The sequence below is a fragment of the Hyaena hyaena genome, unplaced genomic scaffold (genome assembly GCF_003009895.1).
Source record: "Hyaena hyaena isolate Hyena2069 unplaced genomic scaffold, ASM300989v1 scaffold_178, whole genome shotgun sequence".
NCBI lineage: Eukaryota > Metazoa > Chordata > Mammalia > Carnivora > Hyaenidae > Hyaena > Hyaena hyaena.
The window spans coordinates 209,880-231,492 of record NW_024080807.1 but is presented as its reverse complement, the minus strand read 5'-3'; the positions used below and the strand labels follow the sequence as shown (position 1 = coordinate 231,492).

Below are 21,613 nucleotides of genomic sequence, written 5' to 3'. Positions count from 1 at the left end.
TTGCTTACTATAGGATACTGTATCTCTAGCCATTTGTAAAGTCCAGGGAATTTTGAAGGAACTGGAGTATCCCAACTAGGAAATCAGTTCCCCAAGAAAGGGGTCCATATTTGAATTTCGGGCCCTTCAGGAAAATGTGGGAAGGATTTTGTAGTATTATAGAGCATCAAAAGAAATGGAATAAACAGACATTCAAGATCACCTACTACTTTCCCTTCATTAATACAAATGAAAAGAGGAATTTCAACACTGTGAAATGGCTTGTCCCAAATGGAATTGACTAGTTTGTGACAAAGACAGAATCAACCCCAAGGTAAGCACTTTTCTTACTATTACACCAAGTAGAGGTTCTCTTCATCACTGCTGAAAGCTACGAGATCCCATCTGAGGTTATAGGTTATTTTAGTATGTGCTTTAATAGCGAATGCTTATTAAAATGAAATGCAATGGAAAATTAAACAAAACTAGTTGAATTATAAGATACTGAAAAACTGGAGAAATTTGTTTTATGAATCAGCTATGATTTTTGTACTAAACTGATCAAAGTGGTATGCAGATCACTTCTGAGAGGCAGAATGCCTGCAATGGAGAGATCATGGGTTTTCAAATCAAAAGGCTAGGATCTGACCCCTAGCTCTATCCCTTAATAGCCTTGGAGAATTGTTGAAGTCAAACTCTGAGCTTTTGTTCCAACATTAGTAAAATGGGGATAATACATACCTATTTTACGGATTTTGAAAGATAAAGAAATAAAACCATATATATGGGGGAGTTGCCTATTTAATATTGCCCATTTAATGCTAATTTCCTTCCCCCTTTTGCAATATCATTTGGTTTTTATCCAAACTATTTCCCGATATCATTTACCATTTGTTTACTATATCAAGAGTCATAAAATTCATGCTGCTAATTTTCATTTCTTCTAGAAGACACAAAGTTTGCCTTAATTATACTGGTTTTTCCATACATGGTGATTTTTGTCTTTAAAAACTCATAAATGGTTGGGGCACCTGGGTGGCTCAGTCAGTTAGGCATCTGACTCTTGACTTTGGCTCAGTCATGATTTCACGGTTTGTGAGATAGAGCCCCACGACAGGCTCCCCACTGACAGCATAGATTCTCTCGTGGAAGTCTGTCTCTTCCTCTCTCTCTGCCCCTCCCCACTCCTCTGTCTCTCTCTCTCTCACAAAATAATAAAATAAGCTTTAAAAAAATGAAAATTTCTATTTAAAAAATATCACAAATGACTGATTTAGAAAACGCATGCTGAAACATAGTTACACTTATTTTTATTAACATTGAAATTACATTTGAAGAACTGATTGCTCTGCTTAGCAAAAATAAATAAAATAAATAAAAATAAGTTATACAAGAAAAACCTTAAATTGTAAATGTCACACTCAAATGGACGGCATTTGGTATTTTTATTCCTAGGACCTTTCCAAGGTAGCTATCAAGTGTATGTAAATTTCACATCCAGATACTGCTCAAAACCCACATTATTAGTGATGCGTAGAGCCTAAGTAACCTTTTTTCATGCTGGTAACAACTACAACTCACTGAGTACATACCATGCACCAGGCCCAGTTAAAGCCATGTACTGATACATGCATATGTATTAACTCAGTTGACCTTTACATCAAGTCTATGAGATAGAACTGTTTTCTTATTTCACTGATAAAGACACTAAAGCATAAAGTTAAGCATCTTGGCAAGTTCACACAGCTGGTAAATAGTAAAGTCAGTATTCAAAGCCAGACAGTCTGACTTGAGTCTGTATCCTCTTCATTGTTATACACTGTAGAGGCCATCACAGGAAAAGTATGAGTTAGTTTGTGTCTACAGAAAATATCTACACTAAGGGTTTGTTTTTTTTTTTTAGGTAAAATGTTACTTTTTCTACTGCTAAAGTTGGAGGCTGTCAAAAAATGTGTTCTGAGAACCAGTTGTAACTGTGAAAACAATTCAAATGAACTACTCCTATCACATTGTGATTTTCCCACTTTTGATCACATAGATCTTCAATATGTAGATGAGATAGCAATGCCTATGGACAATGAGGGATTCAGATCTATTGTGCCTTTATACTGAGTTCACATTTCACTACATGATTCAAGCAATCACAGTTTTTGCAAACAAAAAGAACACAACCCAAAATGCAAACAGCTGGAAGAGTACAATAATTACCCTAGTCTTGCAAATATGTTTCCAAAACCATTAGTCCCACAGAGTATTCAGCTGGCTGGCCAACTTTCATTCTTTCTATTTCCACTTACCAATAACAATCCCTTTCAGCTATCCCACTTTCTTCCGGCTTTTCAGATAACTTAGCTATGAGAAAATGGGAGAAACTGAACTCAGGTCTCCTTGAGTGCATCCACCCTGCGTAAACCACTGAGCGTCCAATATTTCAAAAGGATGGCTGCTGGATATGTCAAAGCTCCGGCCTCCTGGCAAAATGTGATTGTCTAAAAGATGCTGGTATCTTCAACCTTCTTGAGGGAAAACATGAATGGGTTTTATTACAACTGAAATGTAAAATATCCTAACCACCACCATAATGTCATTATAATTTGTTCACATTTTCCAATTCTTAAGGCCTATCTTAATAGTATTATTTGCTACATGTTTACTTAAGCTGGGTTCCTACGAATGCTTAGAAATCTACGTGTTAATCTCTTATTATTTTTTTAGGATGCCTCCCAAGACAAATATTCTAACTTTCTCTGTTTAAGACGCCAATGTTTCCCCACCCTCAGCTTGTGATCATGTATGTCCCTGTAAGAGAATTTCAGTTATGACACATGACAGCCCACACCTTGCCTTTCATTCTATCCCAAATAATATCCATTCTTTTGGAATCATAAAAATACCCAGTCTAAAAGAAAGCAGGAGCTGGGCATCTGGGTGGCTTAGCTGGTTGGACGTCCAACTTCAGTTCAGGTCATAATCTCGCAGTCTGTGAGTTCGGGTTCAAGCCCCACATCAGGCTCTGTGCTGACAGCTCAGAACCTGGCGCCTGCTTTGGATTCTCTGTCTCCATCTCTCTCTGTCCCTCCCTCACTCATGCTCTTCTCCCTCTCTCTCTCTCTCAAAAATAAACATTAAAAATTTTTTTTAAAGAAAGCAGGAGGAGAGAAATAGAAAACAAACAGCAGATGGTACAAGTACAAACAAATACTTATAAATGAAGTAAAAAGGAAATATTACAATAGATCCTACAGACATTAAAAAGTTAATGATACTATGAAGATGCATGGTTGGATCAGTCTTTTAAGCTTCTGACTTTGGCTCAGGTCATGATCTTGTGAGTTCGAGCCCCACATCAGGCTCTGCACTGGTGATTCAGAGCCTGGTTGGGATTCTCTCTCTCCCTCTCTCTCTCTCTCTCTGCCTCTTCCCCACTTGCACCCTCACACTCTCTCTCAAAATAAATAAATAAACTTTTTTTAAAAAAAGGTTAATAATATTATGCACACCTGGACATAAAAAACTTGGATAATTTTGACAAGAAATGAGCAAAGTTTTTGAAAGACACAAACCAGCAAAATTTATTAAAGAAAACAGTTATTCTGAATAGCCCTATAATCTATTGAGGAGTAAAAAAACCTTCCTACCAAAAAAAAATCTAAGCCAAGCTGCTTTCACTTGGAATTTTACCAAATACTTAAGGAAGAGTTAATCCGAATCCATCACAAACTCTTCCAGAAGATAAAGAACCAAGGGCACCGCCCAACTCCTTTTTTGATGACAGCCTTATTCTGATACCAAAATCAAAGACATTATGGAAAAAAAATGTACAGAGCAATATTTTTCATGGGCCAAAATACAAATTTTCTTTAAAATATATATTAGCAAAGTGAATTTAGTGATATATTTTTAAAAAGATAATATACCACAAACATGCAGAGTTGATTCAACATTATAAAATCAATCAATACAATTCATCATATCAAAGCCTAAAAAAAGAAAACCATACAATCATCTTAATAAATGCAGAAAAACTATCTGAAACATTCATTCATGGTGAAATCTCTCAGGAAACAGCATCTTATAAAGAGCACCTGTAAAAAATCCTACAGCAAACATCATATTTAATGATGAAAGACTAAATTTTTCCACTAAATTTGGGAACAACTCAGTCTTGGGAACAAGGCAAGGATGTCCACATTGCCAACTTCCAGACAGCCCCACTACTGACTGTCCACCTCTGACAGTTTATCTCTATTTCTCCCATTCCCTAACCATACACGTCAAAGTTCTGTCCTTGACATTATACTCGTGTCTTTGTATTTCATCCTTTGGGAATCTCATCTACTCCAAGAGTTTCCAATCATCACCTTCATTCAGTATCACACATCCAAAAGTCTAACTCCACTTGGAAGTCTTAGTGTCATTTCAAAATGCCATATATCCAAAATTGTATTTCCCCTTTGTCTGTAAGACTAGTTTCCCTGATTTTCTCTCATTACACTGCCATTCTCCCATCATCCAGATTCAAAACTGCAATCTTCGTAAACTTCTTCCTCGATTACTCACACCTCCACAGTACCCATCAGTTCCTCCTCTGAAAAACTAACCCATCTTTCACTTCTACTCTATTACAACTTCCTCTACCTCACTTCAGACTATCACCTGCATTATTTCTGTCAGTCTTCCTTGAAAATCACTCTCAGTGTCACTGTATTTTATTCAATGGTATGTAGTTCAGAGTTCCAGAATTCAGATTCAAGGTTTTCTACAATTTAGCCTAACTTGATTTTTCATTGTTTATCATTAATCCTACCACATGCTCTGTTATCTATTTATTACTCCCCTCAAATTCTGCCCTTTTCCATCCTTTCCTTTTGTTCACACTCTTCTTCTTTACTCCCCCCCTACTCTCTTCACCCCACTGAGAAAACTAACTCCACCCATTGAAACTTAACTCCATTGAAATGCTTCCTTCTCTTCAAGACTCATTATTCTATCTGATCTATGAAGTTTTCTTTGATCATTCCAACTGGAAATGATCATTCCCTCTTAGAATTCTGACTCCTCTTTTGCATTCCCATGTAGCCTGCAATATATTCTAGACATAGAATTATCTTCTCAACCACGTGGTAACTGCCTAAAAATAGAAAGCCAGTCTTATCAACCAGTTATAAATTTGTACTTTCAATATAGTTGTGTGCACTGTAAATGGAGCAAAAAGAGGGAGACATTATTTTCCCAATTGCTCTCAATTACATTTACATATGGTTAAGATCCGTGTGGAATGTGCCTAACCAGATGCTTGGGATGAGTTGAGTCTACAAGATCAGCCATGTAGACACATCTGGCATTGAAATCTGGGAACATTGTTGTGACCTTTTAGCCCCTAAATGGACATGAATCTTATGGAACTGACATCAGGATTCAGAAAAAAAGAGTTTATGCATACAACAGCTCTTTGAAATCCTTTTACACTAAGAGGGCATTCCCCACGTATTTTAAAGAAATAAGACCAAAAAAAAAAAAAAAAACAGATCTAAGAGAGAGAAACCATAATTTCAAAATGTTTTCTAATGTGGATTTAGATCCTGAGTGACGTATGTTGCAGATGCTTATTAAATATGTGTAATTTTAAAAGGAGCATCCTGCCTTTCCTTTTGCTAATTCTAAACAAGGGAACACTTATGGAAATAAAAGATAAGAACTCAAGAACCATAATCCAATATTCACATCTTAATAGTATGAGAATAGATTAACTTGGGGGTGCAAAATTATTCCCTAGAAGTACCTTCTTTCTTCCTTCAGCCTGTGTTAAGAAAATACATGAACTATAACCAAACACAATCTTAATGGTGTCGACATTATACAATTAAAAAAATGACATATTGGCAAACCTTAAAAGGATAATTAAGTGAAGCAAGAAGAGAGAAAAAGACCAAAAAAAAAAAATCTGCATCCTAAATTTCCTATCTTTCAACTATTCTTGCCAGGAGGAAGAAAAGAAGGAAGGGAGGGATAAAAGAAGAGATGAAAGGAAAGCAAGTCAGTCAAAGAACAGTTGAACTTGAAAATCCTTCATGCAGACTGGCTAAACCTAAAAGAGTATGCTCAGTGAGGTTAATGGTTTCCTGACAGTTTGACAAAGGGATAAATGTTATCTCAGTAGATAATTAAATGGAATCTTTATTTTGTACTATTATCTTCTTGGAGAAAAAATAAACTGGAGAATGAAACTGATAGTAAAACATCGACCAATTAAGAATCTGATACCAATAATATCACTTAGAAATTTATATTCACAAAACCATACTGTGCAGTACTTATGAGATATTTATGGAATTCTCCCAGATCATTATTGATCCCTGATTTTCACCTTTACAATTAGAGCCAAATGGTGCCCCTTTCCCCACTCCCAGTCCTTTAGATGCAGCACTATCGTACATCCATGGTAAAGACCATTCCTCAGCCATCTTCCTATGGTACTTGATATTCCAGTACTTTTAAAATAAAAATAGGGGGTTCCTGCATGGCTCAGTTGGTTAAGCATCCAACTCTTGGTTTTGGCTCAAGTCATGATCTTGTGGCTTGTGAGTTCACGCCCGGCACAGGACTCCACGCTGGCAGTGTAGAGCCTGCTTGGGATTCTCTCTCCCTCTCTGCTCCTCCCCTACTTGCGTTTTCTCTCTCTCTCTCTCCCTCTCTCTCCTCTCTCTTTCTCAAAAATAAATAAATAAACTTAAAATAAATAGGATTATTGATCCACAATGCACAGTTGGATGTCAGCCATTATAAAAATCAATTGTATGATATATATTGCATATATTATAAATTAACATAAATACAATAATTTGTATTTTAATGTATGTTATGTATGTTAATATATTGTATGTTAATATAAATTAACATAAATACAAAATAACAAAATTAACATAAATTTGATAAATAAAAGGTAGGCTTCAATTAAGTACCATTAATAATGGACTTTATGAGGACAAGAGGGTTGAGGAGACTCAGAGAACCATGGTTCTGTAAAGATTTTGTAAAAGTTTAAAAATGAAAATTGAAGATGTTTTAATTATGTAAATATAAAGCCGATTTGCAGAAGTCATTCTTCTTCATATTTATTCAGCTTTAATATTCTGTAAAGTGAAATGTGAAGTAATGTTACCCTAGATGAGTGGCATTATGTGGATTTCAATCATATTCTAACTCAGCTGCCTACATTCAGGTCAACTTTAATAAGAATTGTCATTTTTGGTTTTTATGGCGGATTATTATTATTTTAATCAGCTATTTATCTTGTTTTATTTTTTAAAGATAGAATATTACCTGCTACCCTTGAAAATCTCAGTTGATAATTAGACTCCAGCAATAAAGTTAATCCGTGGTTGTGTCATAAAAATGAAACATGTTCTCACAGGATATTTTTTCTTTTGAACACTATGCTTTGAAAAAGATTATGAAATATACCATTGAGGTTTCAAAATGCTGTGTGGCAAGAGTAACGTAAGTCGGCATCAGCATCCACCAGCATTTATCAGTTAGCATGACAGCAGTGATCCTGACTGCCACTTTAAAACTAACCTCCAAAAAGCTGGCTGTGATAATCCGCAAGATTGCTTCAACCTCATGTTAAAAAACATGATTACACAGATGTTAAATTGGTTCTTAAGCATCGTCAGTCTTTTTCTCTCTCTTGAATAGAATCTCTGCAGCAGAAAAGAGCTTCCACTGGTACTGTGTTAAACAGGATGAAGTGAAAACCCTTCTGGGTATAATAAAAGATATGAATAAACCCAGCGCAGCCTGGAGAACTGAATGTAAGCACAGCTGCAAAGGAACCTTGAGAAAAATGTTACCATCTGTCATCATTTTCTTCAACAGGTGCTTGTAGTTTTCCTTCTTTTTCGAAATCTCAAAAAGCCTTGTTACTTCAAACATTTCTGTTTGGAATATCAGCTTCTATAATAAGTGTTATGGTGGTTTAATAATATTGATAGTATAATAATAAATATTTTTGTGTTAAAGAGAATCTTTGATCCTAAAATAAAATCACAAACTGGATAAACAAACTTCATAAACATAATCTTCAGATTTCAGTGTAAGCTGGTTTTAATATGTCATTTCTTCACTAATCTTAGAAATTGGAGAAGAATGTCAAAACAGAAGGGGTTTGCCTTCTAGAAACCACTTCAGATAAAATCGAAACTCTTTAGGTCTAATAAGGGATCTGTGAAACAGCTACTGGAATGCCAAAATAGAAACCCTGTTGGCTTCTGTTGCAATGAGGGGCCCACCTGAGCAATCTGGCCTCCCTTTAAGTGCCACCTTCTGAAAATACACATCCTGCGTTTTCCCCTCCAGCCAATCATCTCAGTTCAGTTTTCATGTAGAGTAATTTAATACTTTGCTATAATTATAGGATTATCAAAGATAGAGTGTAAAATGAACATTTTGACTCTTTAGGTCTAATAATAAACTTCAATAGAAAAACCAATTTCAGATGTTATCATAGAAATAAGATGTGTTTTAGCTTCATTGCATCCTATTCCACCAGCTTAAGTTTGTTAAAGTTTGCATGACTTCTTTTAACTGCCCATGACCAGTGAATGCAAGATATAAAAAATTTGAGAAGAAAACTCCCTCCTTTCCTTCCTTTCTCCCTTCCTCCCTTCCTTCCTCCCTTCCTTCTTTCTTCCCTTCCTCCCTCCCTCCCTCTTCTCCTTTCTTCCAACATATTTCATTGAGCAACTAGTATTCCTCAACTTCTACTGTAGGCCTGAGGGCACATGACTATTCAGGAGAGTAGACAAAGTCCACACTATAATGAAACTTACAGTTTAGTCTGGGGTGGGTGGAGGCAAACAATTAAAAAAAATTTTTAATAATAATATAATCAAAATGCTTAGATAATAAGTACTTAAAAGACAACAAAACAGATTATAGAGAAGAATTGGAAAGGCTTTAGGCTGAGTTATCAGAAAAGTCACCACTGAGGTGATGATATTTACTCTGAGAAATTAACTACAGTTAGAAGCCAGCCATGAGAAATATGGAGGAAGCAGGTTCCAGGAAGAGAGAGTAGCTATTGGAAAGGATTTGAATGGGGGTGGGTATCCATTCTGATGAAGCAAATAAAAGCCAGTAGGATGAACTATATAGCGCCCAGGAGAGAGGTCAACAGGAATCAAATGAGGCCCCGGGCACTGCAATACCTTATAGGTTAGTGTAGAAAGTTCAAATTTAATACTAAGCTTCTATCAAAGTCATCCCAGCTTTAAGCAGCAAGTGATATATTCTGATTGACATGAAGTGTGTGTGTGTGTGTGTGTGTGTGTGTGTGTGTGTGTGTGTGTAATATGGCAACTACCATGTTGAGGATGCCAAGGAATAAGAGTGGAGGTCAGAAGACAGGAGTCATGTGGTGGTCCCAGTGGTCTGTGCTTGAGTGCTCATGGTAAAACTGAAGGGAAGTGGGCAGGTTTTAGATTTAGTTTAGAGGAAGAGTCAACAGAACCTGAACATGTGTTTCATATGTGGGGTGAAGCAAAGAGAAGAAAAAAGTATGACTACTAATTCTTTACCAGAGTTACCAGAAGGTGCCATTTACTGAGACTGGGAAGGCTGGGAAAGAAACAGGTTGAGGTGAGTAAGATTAAATTTGAGAGGCCTACCTAGACATCCCAGTGGGAAGGTCAGAAGACAGAGAATATGCAGACTGGTAGGAGAGAAACCAAAATAATGCAGCGATCAAGTTTCAAAAATTCACCAACTTCACATTCAGCTTCCCTCTTGAAGCCCTCCCAATTCTTCTGAGTTATGTACAAGTCACGAAGCATTCTTTTTCTTTATTTTTTTTTCAGATTTCAAACACACATCCACTAATATACATTCACTAAACATAAATCAAATATAGTGAAATACATAGTAGGGAGAGAGATGAAATTCTCTCACAGGCACTATAATGGCCTAGGGCCCACCCACTCACAGAGACAGGACAACTCGTGAGACAAGTTAAAAAAACATCAACACTTTCCAATATAGTTGCTAGTATCTTCTCTCCTATTAAGGTCTTGAATAACCTAAATGCATGCATGCAGAATAAAGTTATTTTCAGCATCTCACTAAAGCTGGAAGGCAACCTGAGGGACACCTGTTCCTAGCTCCCACCAAAGGATTTCTCCCAGAAATACTTTTAAAGAGATGATTACACAGTATTTAATGCATCATGAGTGACAAGCTCATGAATTTACAGCTTCGCAAGGCAACCCGTTCAATTTTAAGACCTCTCACTGTCAGAAATGGATTTGTTATATTAAGCTAAAATCTTCTACTCTTTAATGTGTATTAATTGGGTCTTTTTTTCTTCCTTCCGGAGCCTAACAGGGAGCATCTAATCCATATTTCTTGAGGAAGACTGTCCACCATTCTACAAACAATGATCCCGTCTCTTCTAATCATTTTATTCTCTGGGCACAACATTGAAAACTGTTTCCCATTGCCCAGGGAACCCTGATTTGCAGATATTTCAACCCTGTTTGTAATCCTCTTTTAGAATATTTTTTAAAATGTTATTCTAGAACCTATCTTCTGATGTGATTAGCCTAGTACAGAGTACTATGTCAATATTACTCTCCTTGATGTAAACAGCAGAGTTTATAGGCTAATATTGCATCTGTGTGTATAGCAAACACATGTTTTGAGTTTAAAATAACCTTACAGACCTTTTCCATATGAATTCCAGTTAAATTCAACTTTATACATTTTTAACCAAGTGTTTAATTCTATTTGTATTCTCAGTGAATTTTTAACTTTGAGTGTCCTCTCATTATTTTAATATATCACCATCTTTGAGTCTTTATCCTGTAGTCTAATGCAGATAGTCTGTTATCAACATATTTGGGGCATGAATGTTTAAATATTTATGATTGTAACAAACTCAACTTTATTAGTCATCTTATACAAGAAATCATGGGGGGCGCCTGGGTGGCTTAGTCGGTTAAGTGTCCGACTTTTGCTTAGGTCATGATCTCACGGTTCGTGGGTTCGAGCCCCATGTCGGGCTCTTTGCTGACTGCCAGATCAGAGCCTGGAGCCTGTTTCAGAGTCTGTATCTCCCTCTCTCTCTGACCCTCCCCTGCTCACCCTGTCTCTCTCTCTCCTAGAAATAAAAATATTTAAAAAAAATAAAAGAAAGAAATCATGGGAAACCTTGCTAATTACCTTACCATCATTCAGATGCACCATTTATTTAATACTACAACTCCACATCCGGCAAATCAAATGCAAGAGAAAATGCAGTCTTGTCCGTATAATCTGTGTTTGTTGAAACCAGGCCGGTCTCTAGTCATTATAATTGCAGAGTATTCACAAATCAATTGCTTAAAGTTTGTCCTCAGATTTTCTTAAAAATTGTTATCAATATCCCCATCTATACCGTTAGCAGATACCTTTTCCCCAAGTTGAAAAGCTGCCATATTTGTCTCCATGTCATCTTTTGACAATTCTGACATTTCACTGATTGCTTGATTGATTACAATAATATGCTGTATTTATTAAGTACTTTCAATGTGCCACATGCTTTGCTTAAGAGCTTTACATGCCTATTTCACTTAACCCTCACCCAAACCCCATGCTTTCGATGTCAAGAGTCCCTTCTTCATAAAGGAAACTGTCACTTAGAGAGGGGAAGGGTTTGCCAAGGACCACGCATCCACTATGTAGCCAGCAGTGCTGGGATTCACACCAAGAATTCCCGCTTTTAATCATTCGGCAGTTAGTTATTCAGCAGGGATTTCTTGACGACCTGCCAAGTACACGGAACTGGTCTTGGTACCTCGGGAAGATGTGGCAACACTGACATTCATCAACTTGTAAATGTTCCATCCATACCCTAATAAAATACTAATTATCTACCACTCCTGCTACTTTTTCTCCTTCTCCCTTCTGTGGTGATGGCTTTAGGGCATTTCACTGCTTATTAGTAAGCTTGGAGAATGGAGGAAGGCAGGGAGAGGGTATCTATTCACCTAACTGGAAAGACACTTGAGAAATTTTCCAAATACAAAGGGAGAGCATTTTGTTACTGTTAATTCTAATGAAAGATTTCAAAGTGGAACATGTCCCTTGGCTTAAATACAGGCTGAGAATTATCTAGAACTTTCATTTATTAACGTTCCTTTGATGCCCTGTAGCCATATATAACTTATAAATTTTAGACTCTGTGTGGGCAGATATTCCTGTTGCCTAGAAATAAAGCAGCTAGTACCAACTGGCAAAAGTTGTGTAGAAATGATGGAGAGTATGAGAAGGAGAGAGATTTCTGGTCAAGCATATGTTGAAATACACCACTACCTACAGTCTTCTCATTGCTACTCTTGTTTCAGCATGTAAGTTTAAAAATATACTTAGAATTGTCAATAGCTTTGTTAAACTCATCTCAGAAGCATTCCCATTTTAGGGAAATCCAGTTTATTCTTCTATTTTATAAAATAACTTTCAGCATCCAAACATATGCTAGCTCGTGCTTCAAACATCAAACGTCAAAGGCACTCTGAATTGCTGTGTATGGAGTTCTCCTTTGCATGCCCATGCCCAAAGCCTGGAATCTTTGAAGCTTCTGTAGGTCTACCACAAAGGAGTCACCTGATTCCTAGCAAAGAACTTGACCAAATGAGATCAGTAGTTTCCGAATATGTCTGCTGATCATAATCACCTGGGAAACTTCAAAACATTTGTCCACCTCCTCAGACTGTGATTTAATTGGTATGGGAGAGGGAGGGCGGTTACCTGGACACTGGAATTTTTTAAAAGCCCCCAAGTGATGCTAATACACAGAGAAGTTCGGGAGCTCTGGCATAGGAAGTATCTTTCCCAGTTCTCGGCTCTCTGTTGGCTCTGCTCCTCATCACTGGGCTGTGATCTGTCACAGCATGATTCCATTCTGGCCCTGGATGTCCAAGTACCAGCAGGCCTAGCTCGACCCATGAGTTTCCTTGTATAAGTCAGTTTCAGAGCACGACATTTGTGGGGTGGAAAAGGACAGCAACTTAGTTTTATCTAACAAGCTGAGACTTCAGAGTTTTAGTTTAAAAATTGCCTAAAAGATAGAAATCTACAGGCACATGTAGTTTTGTTAATCTAGCTTCTCCACGTTCTTTAGGTCTCTAATGTTACTACAGATGAGAAAGAACAGAGTGTAAGAGAAAAAGCATTCGCACCTAGAATTAAGAAAGAAACTCACTCTTAGAAAATCACCAAGTCTCTATCATCAAAGCTTGAGAGACTCTAGTGTAGCTTACTAAACATCTGTGTAGAAATGCCACAGAAATAGAAAAGAGAGCTTGTGTGGATCAGACACATTTGTTAAAACATTAATTATATTTCTTCCAGGTAGGCAGTTTCCTATATTCAAAGTCTACTAACTTCTTTGATGCACATGCCAGATAATCTTCTTCATAGTATATAATATTTTGAGTTGTAAACACTATGATTAATCTCCAAAGACAACCTTTAAGACTTGGGACATTTGCTTCCCTTCATGTCTTGATTATAAGCATCCTTGTCTGAAATAGCCACGTGGTTACCCCTTATCACATCTCTATTTTAATTCTCAGCACTTCCTTATATTTTTCTTGTTTATGTACTTCTTTATCCCCCACCAAACTGTGAGCTCCATGATACCACCGACTTCACCTCACTTAATGCTATGCCCTTATAACCAGTCATTGGTTAAATGAGTGAACGAACATTCCAATATTCACTGCCTATAGGTAAGTATGTCACTCAGTCATGTGAGAGTCACAAGTGACTCCCTATTGTGTGACCTGAAGCCTCAACTTTATACATCTACAAACTGGGAGAAATAAGACATTGTTCTCACAAGGATATCATCATAATTACAGGATAGTACACACTTTAAGGACTTATCAAAATGTATGGCATATATTAACAACTCAGTGATTGAAAACTCATATGATACAAATGTATCTCTGTGACACTTACAGTGGCACAAAAGTAAGAGAAATACTGTTTTTATTTTGCCAATCTGTTTTAATATGGATTTCATGATACATGTTCTTTCACTAGTAAGGATGAAAGTTGGAATATGTATTTTTTTTTTAACTATTTTTATTTACTTCTAGGATAGAGAGAGAGACAGCGTGAGCAGGGGAGGGTCAGAGAGAGAGGGAGATACAGACTCTGAAATAGGCTCCAGGCTCTGAGCTGGCAGTCAGCACAGAGCCCGACGCGGGGCTCGAACCCACGAACCGCGAGATCATGACCTAAGTGAAAGTCGGACGCTTAACCGACTACGCCACCCAGGCGCCCCGGAATATGTATTTTTTAAGTTTATTTATTTTGAGAGAGAGAGAGAGAGAGAGAGAGAATGCATGCACAATTAGGAGAGGAGCAGAAAGAGAGGGAGAAAGAATCCCAAGCAGGCTCCATGCTGTTAACACAGAGCCCGATGCCGGGGTTTGATCCCACAAACCATGAGGTCATGACCTGAGCAGAAATCAAGTTGGACGCTTAACTGACTGAGCCACCAGGTGCCCCTGGAATTTGAGTTTATGGGTGCTACTGCTTACCTACAGAAGAAAGAACAGCAAATCAGAACTCAGAGGAAATAAATCCAGGCTGCTGATCTGTATGGCCTCCAACAAGCCATTTAACAGGTACCTAACACTCAGTTTCTCAGCTATAAAATTGGGGGTGTGGGGAAAGTTAGAAAATTTGAGGGGAATCAACTGAACTCTGAGCTCTTTTTAAGTCTGTTTATTTTTTAGTAATCTCTACACCCAATGTGGGGCTTGAAATCACAACCCTGAGATCAAGAGTCACATGGTCATCCGACTGAGCCAACCAGGTGCCCCTGAACTCTGAACTCTTAAGAGCAACAATACACAAAATCAACATTTAACTTATAAAAGCAATAATTGTTTAAAGATCTTCTCATAATTTTGGGCTATATGAGATGAATAGGAATGACCTCAACAGCAAATTAAATCTGGTCTATACATTATTTGCATAACCCTAGATATATTATTCTAACTTTACAGTTAACAAAAGTATCCATTTGAAGTTATTTTTGTAGAATTTTCTGCTTATGTGCTATATGCTATCATTATGAGCAGTTTTTTTTTTTTTTTTTTTTTTTTTTAAGTTAAAAGACAGACTGGGAAGAAGTTTCCTGGAGAAATAACTTTCTATTTAAAAGTTCTGTACTAGTTATTTTCTTAAGTTACAATAAACAGCCTTGTGAGGCATCCATATGCACAGTTTTGTCTTTTTTTTTTTTTTTACATATGGACCAAACATTTTCAAAAACACGATGATGTATAATGAATTCATTCCTTTTGCCAGCAACTTTATTGTAATAGGGCTGTATTACCAAAAAAAAAAAAAAAAGAAGAAGAAGAATCGATAAGCTTTGAAGTGGACTCTGCCTTCCCTTCCCAGAGTCCAGAAATATGCCATTGGCTGTTCAAAGCCTTGAACACTGTTGGTCAATTCAGGTGTATCGCTCCCTTGGTTCTCAGGTCTGCCTTGTTTCCTCAGGCTGGCATTTTGAAATCATCTGCTCTGCCAGGGAGAACCACACAGCTGAAGAGTATCATCTTGTGTGGAGCATTACACTGGTGCGTGTGTCCTTACTACTAATGCACAAAGCACGAAGCTTGGAGAGATCCCCTCGTCATCTGGAAATTGGGGTGTGTGTGGGGAGGGGGGCATAATCTGAAGACTTATAAATATCTCTTAACAAAGCCCCAGCTGAGCTGTGTCAGGACTGTAGGCTCTCTTCATCTTTCCCTTACAGCTTTTCAATTTGCTTTCCAAACATTTCTTTGTTGCCGTTGGCTGGGGCGCACTTAAAAGCAGCACATCGTTAACCACAAAGAATGCTCGCTGTTTTCTGTGATTTCAAATCACAGCACAATTTCCAAGCACTTCCTCAGCGAGCAGCCCGGCAGCAATTACCCGGCTGCTGAAGACTTACTTCTCGGCACAGAAATGTTTCAGTTTTAGAGACAGCCAACACCACAAGCCTGTAACAAATGATGACATATGCTTCAGCCTCCATTCACTAGTGATTTCTACCCCCAAAGGAAGAGTGAATCAATTTTTGTGCAAATTCAATGGGCACATCCGACAATGCTGCCCTCTTCTCTTAACTCACACAAACTAGGCATTCATCAACCCGGATTACTTGCCTCCAATGGGGACCCACAGTTGCTAAGTGGCTGGGGTGGGGGTGGGATTGCACCGTGTCAAAAAGGGGCAAAGTACAAGGAAAGGACATGAATCCATCAGGGAAGTGAGAGTTGAGTTAATTCATTGAGAGAAAATAGTGAGGTTTCAAAAGCCAATGCAAGAGGAAAGCCTGCTTCCCACCCCCCACCCCGGGCAATCCTGTGAAAGACAGTGCAGAAACTGACCTCAGCAGCATCCGAGGGGTCACATCACGCCAAGAGCAAGCTGCTCTACAACAGTGTATCTGATAGAGACAGGCTCCACCTCCCAACAACATTTTTCTCTCCCATTAGATGGTACCTGGTTATACACCATCTGAGGAACTTTCTCCAGGCTGGGTTGGTGGGTTACAAAAGGGGAAGGGCAAATTTCCATAATGCCTCATCTCTGGGTCTCTAGGTTTAAGGGTGGCCAAGCCTATTGCCTTGAGGCAAGGAAATCAAAATTTGATTTTTCACTCCACAAGCCCACAAGTAAATGTCACACTGCCCTCCGGAGGTATTCTCATTGGGTCCAACCCTGAATTACTGATTGGCAACCACTGAAAAAGATGGGGCTGTAGAGGTTCACTGGTCTTTTTTGGCAGGGGTGTATGGAGGAGGAGAACTAAGTGTTCACTAATTCCTTGTGAGTGGTGTGGGAGAGAGGGTACGAGGAAAGAAGGTGAATAAGTATCGCCTCCCAATCTCAGCAGCGTCAAGAGAGATTAGATGCTCGAGTAGACAGACACTTGCAAGTGGTGGTAAGGAGACTGTGACAAGTCAGTGGGGATGGGTGTGGAAGGAGGTATTTTGCAAAGATGGCCTCATTTGCATATTCCATTCCCCTGTGATATTGGAGTTTACGTTTCCTCTTGAATAGATAGGATAGGACCAGAACAGAAGATTCCTCAAAGCTAAGTTACAAAAGGCTATCCAGTTTCTCGGGATATTCACTCTTAGGACCCAGCCACTCGGCTGTGAAGAAGCTGAGTAGCTGCGTGACTCCAACCACTCACTTTGGACTTGGCATCAGGTAAAACAGAGATCTGTCCCCACTTAGCTCCTCCTCAAGTTGCAGGTGGGTGAGCAAACGAAGTGTCCCTGTATTGAGCCACTATGTCTTGAGTTGGTTTGTTAGACAAGAGACAGCCAAAAAAAAAAAAAAAGAAAAGAAAAGGTCCCCTCTGACACTAGACATTTCTTGGCACAGAAAAGCGGGGCCTGAAGAGACATGGGACTTTGGCTCTCTGCCTTTCATGGCTTTTCATAATTTGGGTCATTTCTTCACTAACCTTAGCTTTTTCCCTCTTGGCCCCAGATTAAGTTGTCCATGGGCTATATCTCAACTAAAATTGTGTGTACATACATGTTCTACATGGTTACATGGTGCTCTGCACAAAATGGAATTGCCGCCAGTATTTAGTAATCGGATTTACCCACATCTAAGTTTCTGTCTTCTCCCCCCAAAAAAGCAAAAACAAAAACAGAAGATCTGCCAATACTTGATCTGCATTCCCATGTAACAGCAATTTGGTCACAAAAACTCTTTTTTCCTCAATCCTCTGTCCTGTCTGTTGCATTAGATCAAGTCCATTACTTTGTTATACTTGCTGTCTGACCTCAAAGGCATGTGGGTTTGTGGTATCTATTTTAACCAACAATTCTTTACTGGTTGGCTGGAATTTATTCTCACACAGTTATCCAGGAGTTCAGATCTTACTGAAAAGTTTAAGATAATCAGCAAAATGGAAGTCAGAATGATTTAAAAAAATACATCTAAAGGTCAAGTTTTTAAAAATTAGATAAGAACGGATGACATAAAATATATGAAAAAAAAAGCCACAAGGGGAGGTGACTGGGGTGTCAACTTGGGTTATTACCAGGCAGCTTGAAGCCATCTCCAATCTTCAGCAGCTGTTGCGTATACTTTTGAGCCCTCCACACCCCCCCCCCCCCCCCCCCCCGCTTCAGGGAGCTAATGCTTTGTCTTGCAAAGTTCGTTCTCACTGGAAGCAAAACTACCTGAAAGCCAGTCTACTAATTGAATTGAATACACTGCTTAAGAACCCTATTTACCTTTCGGTATAGTTGCTGAGGATAGCCTTATTACACCACTGTATGAAGACTCTCAAATTAATAGTTTTTAGAGAGAAGATTCGATTTCAAGTTTTGGACAATCACCTAGCCTAGACCACCCAGCTGGAGCTGATACATTTCATTTTATTTTCAGTGTTTGGTGTTTTTGATTAAAGAGGTTTTTAATAATTTTTTCCACATAACTGACTAGCATAGTTTTTACTGTATTCTATATGTCGTAGGAAATAGACCAGTAAAGGATGTCAGTCCACTAAGAAAATAATTACCATTTGTATATGAAAATAAGAATTTTATTTCCTTAAAAATAAAGATGGAAAGGAATATCCTATTTCGTGCTCATTAAATATACCGGGGAAGTGACCGTTTTCTAAGGTTTATCTCATAGTGATAGGTATTCACTGATTATTTTAAGAAAAGTTCCATGGTTCAAAGCCAACCCAAAGAGCGCTTAGTCAATTCTCATGCAGTCTTTATGAGAACCACCAGCAGTGTGAAAACACTCTAGATTAATGAAGTCTGTTTTTGTTATGGGCCAGTTATGGCATGTTGAAATAGGACTCTACTCGTGGTCTTTCACTTTATATCAAATTGGATGGGCTTTCTAGAAATGCTACTCTCTGGAGAGAAGCAATATCAAGTTATCCTTTAAAGTATACCCTGCTTAGGGGTGCCTGGGTGGCTCAGTCAGTTAAGCATCTTGATTTCAGCTCAGGTGATGATCTTCTGGGGTTCCTGGGTTTGAGCCCCATGTCAGGCTCTGTGCTGATAGCTCAGAGCCTGGAGCCTGTTCCGGATTCTGTGTGTGTGTGTGTCTCTCTGCTCCTTCCCTGCTTGCACTCTGTCTATCTGTCTCTCTTTCTCTCTCTCAAAAATAAATAAACATTATAAAGTATACCCTGTTTTAGGACATTACCACAGTAAGATTTTCCATGTCCCTTTCAACAAAACATGCAAGGAGAATTAAGGGGTCTATTACCTTCCCCACCCAAAACAAACAAGCAAACAAACAAAAAGACTTGGCTTAAATAAGTATTTAAATAAGGTATTTTCTACTTCATATCAGAAGAGAGTTACTTTATTCTAGCCAGTGAGGCCCATGTTTGGAGTCAAATTCTTGGTTGACAAATGTAATGTCTGCTGCAGGAAGAAATGTATGCATCAATGACTTCAACAAAGTGCAGTCACAATTCTTTTCTCCATCCTCATAAAACTTAACTTTATTGGAGCTGTAGCATACTTATTTTGGGAGGGGAGGATTAATTTACGAAAAAACAGACAATGGGATGGTTTGGAACTTTTTATTACTGTCATTTTCTTTATTTCTACCCAGAGTTAATAGCTCAGTGACAGAATTAGGGTTAAAATTGGATGGCATCTCGGCCAGAAAGTTGTGGAAATCAAACTTAGAAGTCAGGAATAAAGTTACTGAGAAAGGCACTTTGAAATCCATCGGGGTCTTTGATTTTCATATCATCAAACCTTAACACAATGCCAGAACCGCAAGGAGTCTTCATTTGGAAGAAGAGACTTTTAGCAAAGGGCAGTATTTTTGGATGAACTTTTATAAGTAAGAGTATAGTCACCACGATGTTATGTAACTGTGGAAAAGTGTCCAAATGTTGTCGAGATCAAATAAACAAAGATGTCCAGAAAACCTAACCACCTAATCATTCTGGTTACCTCACAATTCTTTTCTCCCCCCCCCCCCCATGCATAAATAGGCATGCCTGTGAACAGGCAACATATCTACTCTGACTCTTTCAAAGCAAATCAGCAGCTGTCAAATTAACTTTGTTGGCTATTAAAGTAATACTGCGAGAAGTTTCTCCGCTTAATAGAGGATTTTGCCCGGGGAAACTGAAGACTTTGCAGGTCTCTGAATGCGGCGTTTTAACGGGCTCCCAGAATAGCAAAGTTCCTAAAGAATTCTTGGGGATCTTTGAATGATCTCAGATGAGGCAGCGGACCTCAGCTCCGTGCCTGGGACTCCAGAATAGCTATGATTTGGGAAGCTCTGGGATCCTGGTCGTAGACAGCAAGACAGCAAAGTGCTATAAAGCTCACAAGTCCCTCCAACCCCGAGAGCCGTCCCGTTAGATCCCCAAAGGGTCGCTCTCCTTCCCCATTAGGGGCGAATGGGGATGCGTGGCAGGTGTGTACGTAGGGGATCTGTTAACGGGATGCCTGCCGGGGACAGGAGAGCGTTCAGGGACAAGCTGCCCGAGGTCACCCGTGCTCAGCTTCCCGGGGCAAAAACTCGGGGCCGGGCGGGGGAAGTGGGGAGCCCAGCCGCAGGCGCCTTTGGCTCCGGGGGTGCGGGAGCTGACCGCCCAGAGGAGCGCCTGCGGGACCGGGGCTGCGGGGTGCGGTGGCGTCCAGCCTCCGCCGCAGGGGACATCGGGTGGCCCCGGGGACGCCCGTACCCGCGCGTGCCCTGGGGGCTGGACGGGACGGGGCTCGGCGGGCCGGACTCCCGGAGGGGACGCGCTTACCTGCAGGTAGGGCCGCCCGTGGGCCACGCCGCCCACGACGACGTCCGCCGAGGCCATGGCCCCGGTGGGCGAGAAGCCGAAGCCCACGTAGCCGGCGGTGCGCACCTCGAGGCGGAAGGCGAGCCGGCCGCCCCGCGGGCCCCAGCTCAGCCAGTACTTGCCCTCGGAGTCGAGGAGGGTGCGGTGCGGGAGGGCCCGGCCCGAGCCCGCCGCCGCCGCCGCCGCCGCGCCGGGGAGCAGCCCCCACAACAGGAGCAGCGGCCAGCACATCGTCGGCGCCTCCTGCCCGCCGGCACCTGGGTCGCGCAGACTGGCGGAGCGAGCAGGCGGCTCGAGGGGCGGCGGCCGCGCGCGGGAGGCCTGGGCCCGCCCCCTCGGCCCGCCGCGCGCCCGCCCGCCGGGAGGGGCTCCCCCCGCTCCCAGTCCCCCGCCCCGCCGCGGGCGACCCTGGGCCCGTCGGGCTCACAGCCCATCCACCTGCCGCCCCGCACCCCGGGCTTGGTCCCCGGGGCCTGGGTTCCGTGGGGAGGGAAGAGAGGGGCGTCCTGGGTGGAGAGGGCAGAAGATGAGAAAAGGGGACTGGGGCCCGGGGCAAAGGAGAGGGTTTGCTCATCCTGGGAGAGCGTGGGCACCTGCTGGGGCCTTAGGGTGGGGGGTGCGGGTGAAGGAGGAGGTGCGGGGTGAATCCCTGCGGCAAGGAGAAATTGGTGAGGGAGGACAAGTTTAATCTATGAGGGAAGGGGAGGAGCTGAGTGATGAAAAGGGATAATCTTGGGTTTGGTGGAGGGAAAATGAGGGAAAGTCCCAGCCCGGGCA

The 21,613-nt window shown here is 40.3% G+C and overlaps 1 protein-coding gene across 1 annotated transcript in view; it reads right to left on the bottom strand.

Annotated features, from left to right (window-relative positions):
- MOXD1 (monooxygenase DBH like 1) overlaps positions 1–21,067 on the bottom strand; it is an 89,415-nt gene extending 68,348 nt beyond the window's left edge. Inside the window, exon 1 of the mRNA XM_039240431.1 lies at positions 20,798–21,067. Within this exon, the coding sequence (XP_039096362.1) occupies positions 20,798–21,067 (270 nt within the window). The remainder of the gene's footprint in view (positions 1–20,797) is intronic.
- Between the last annotated feature and the right edge of the window lie 546 nt (positions 21,068–21,613).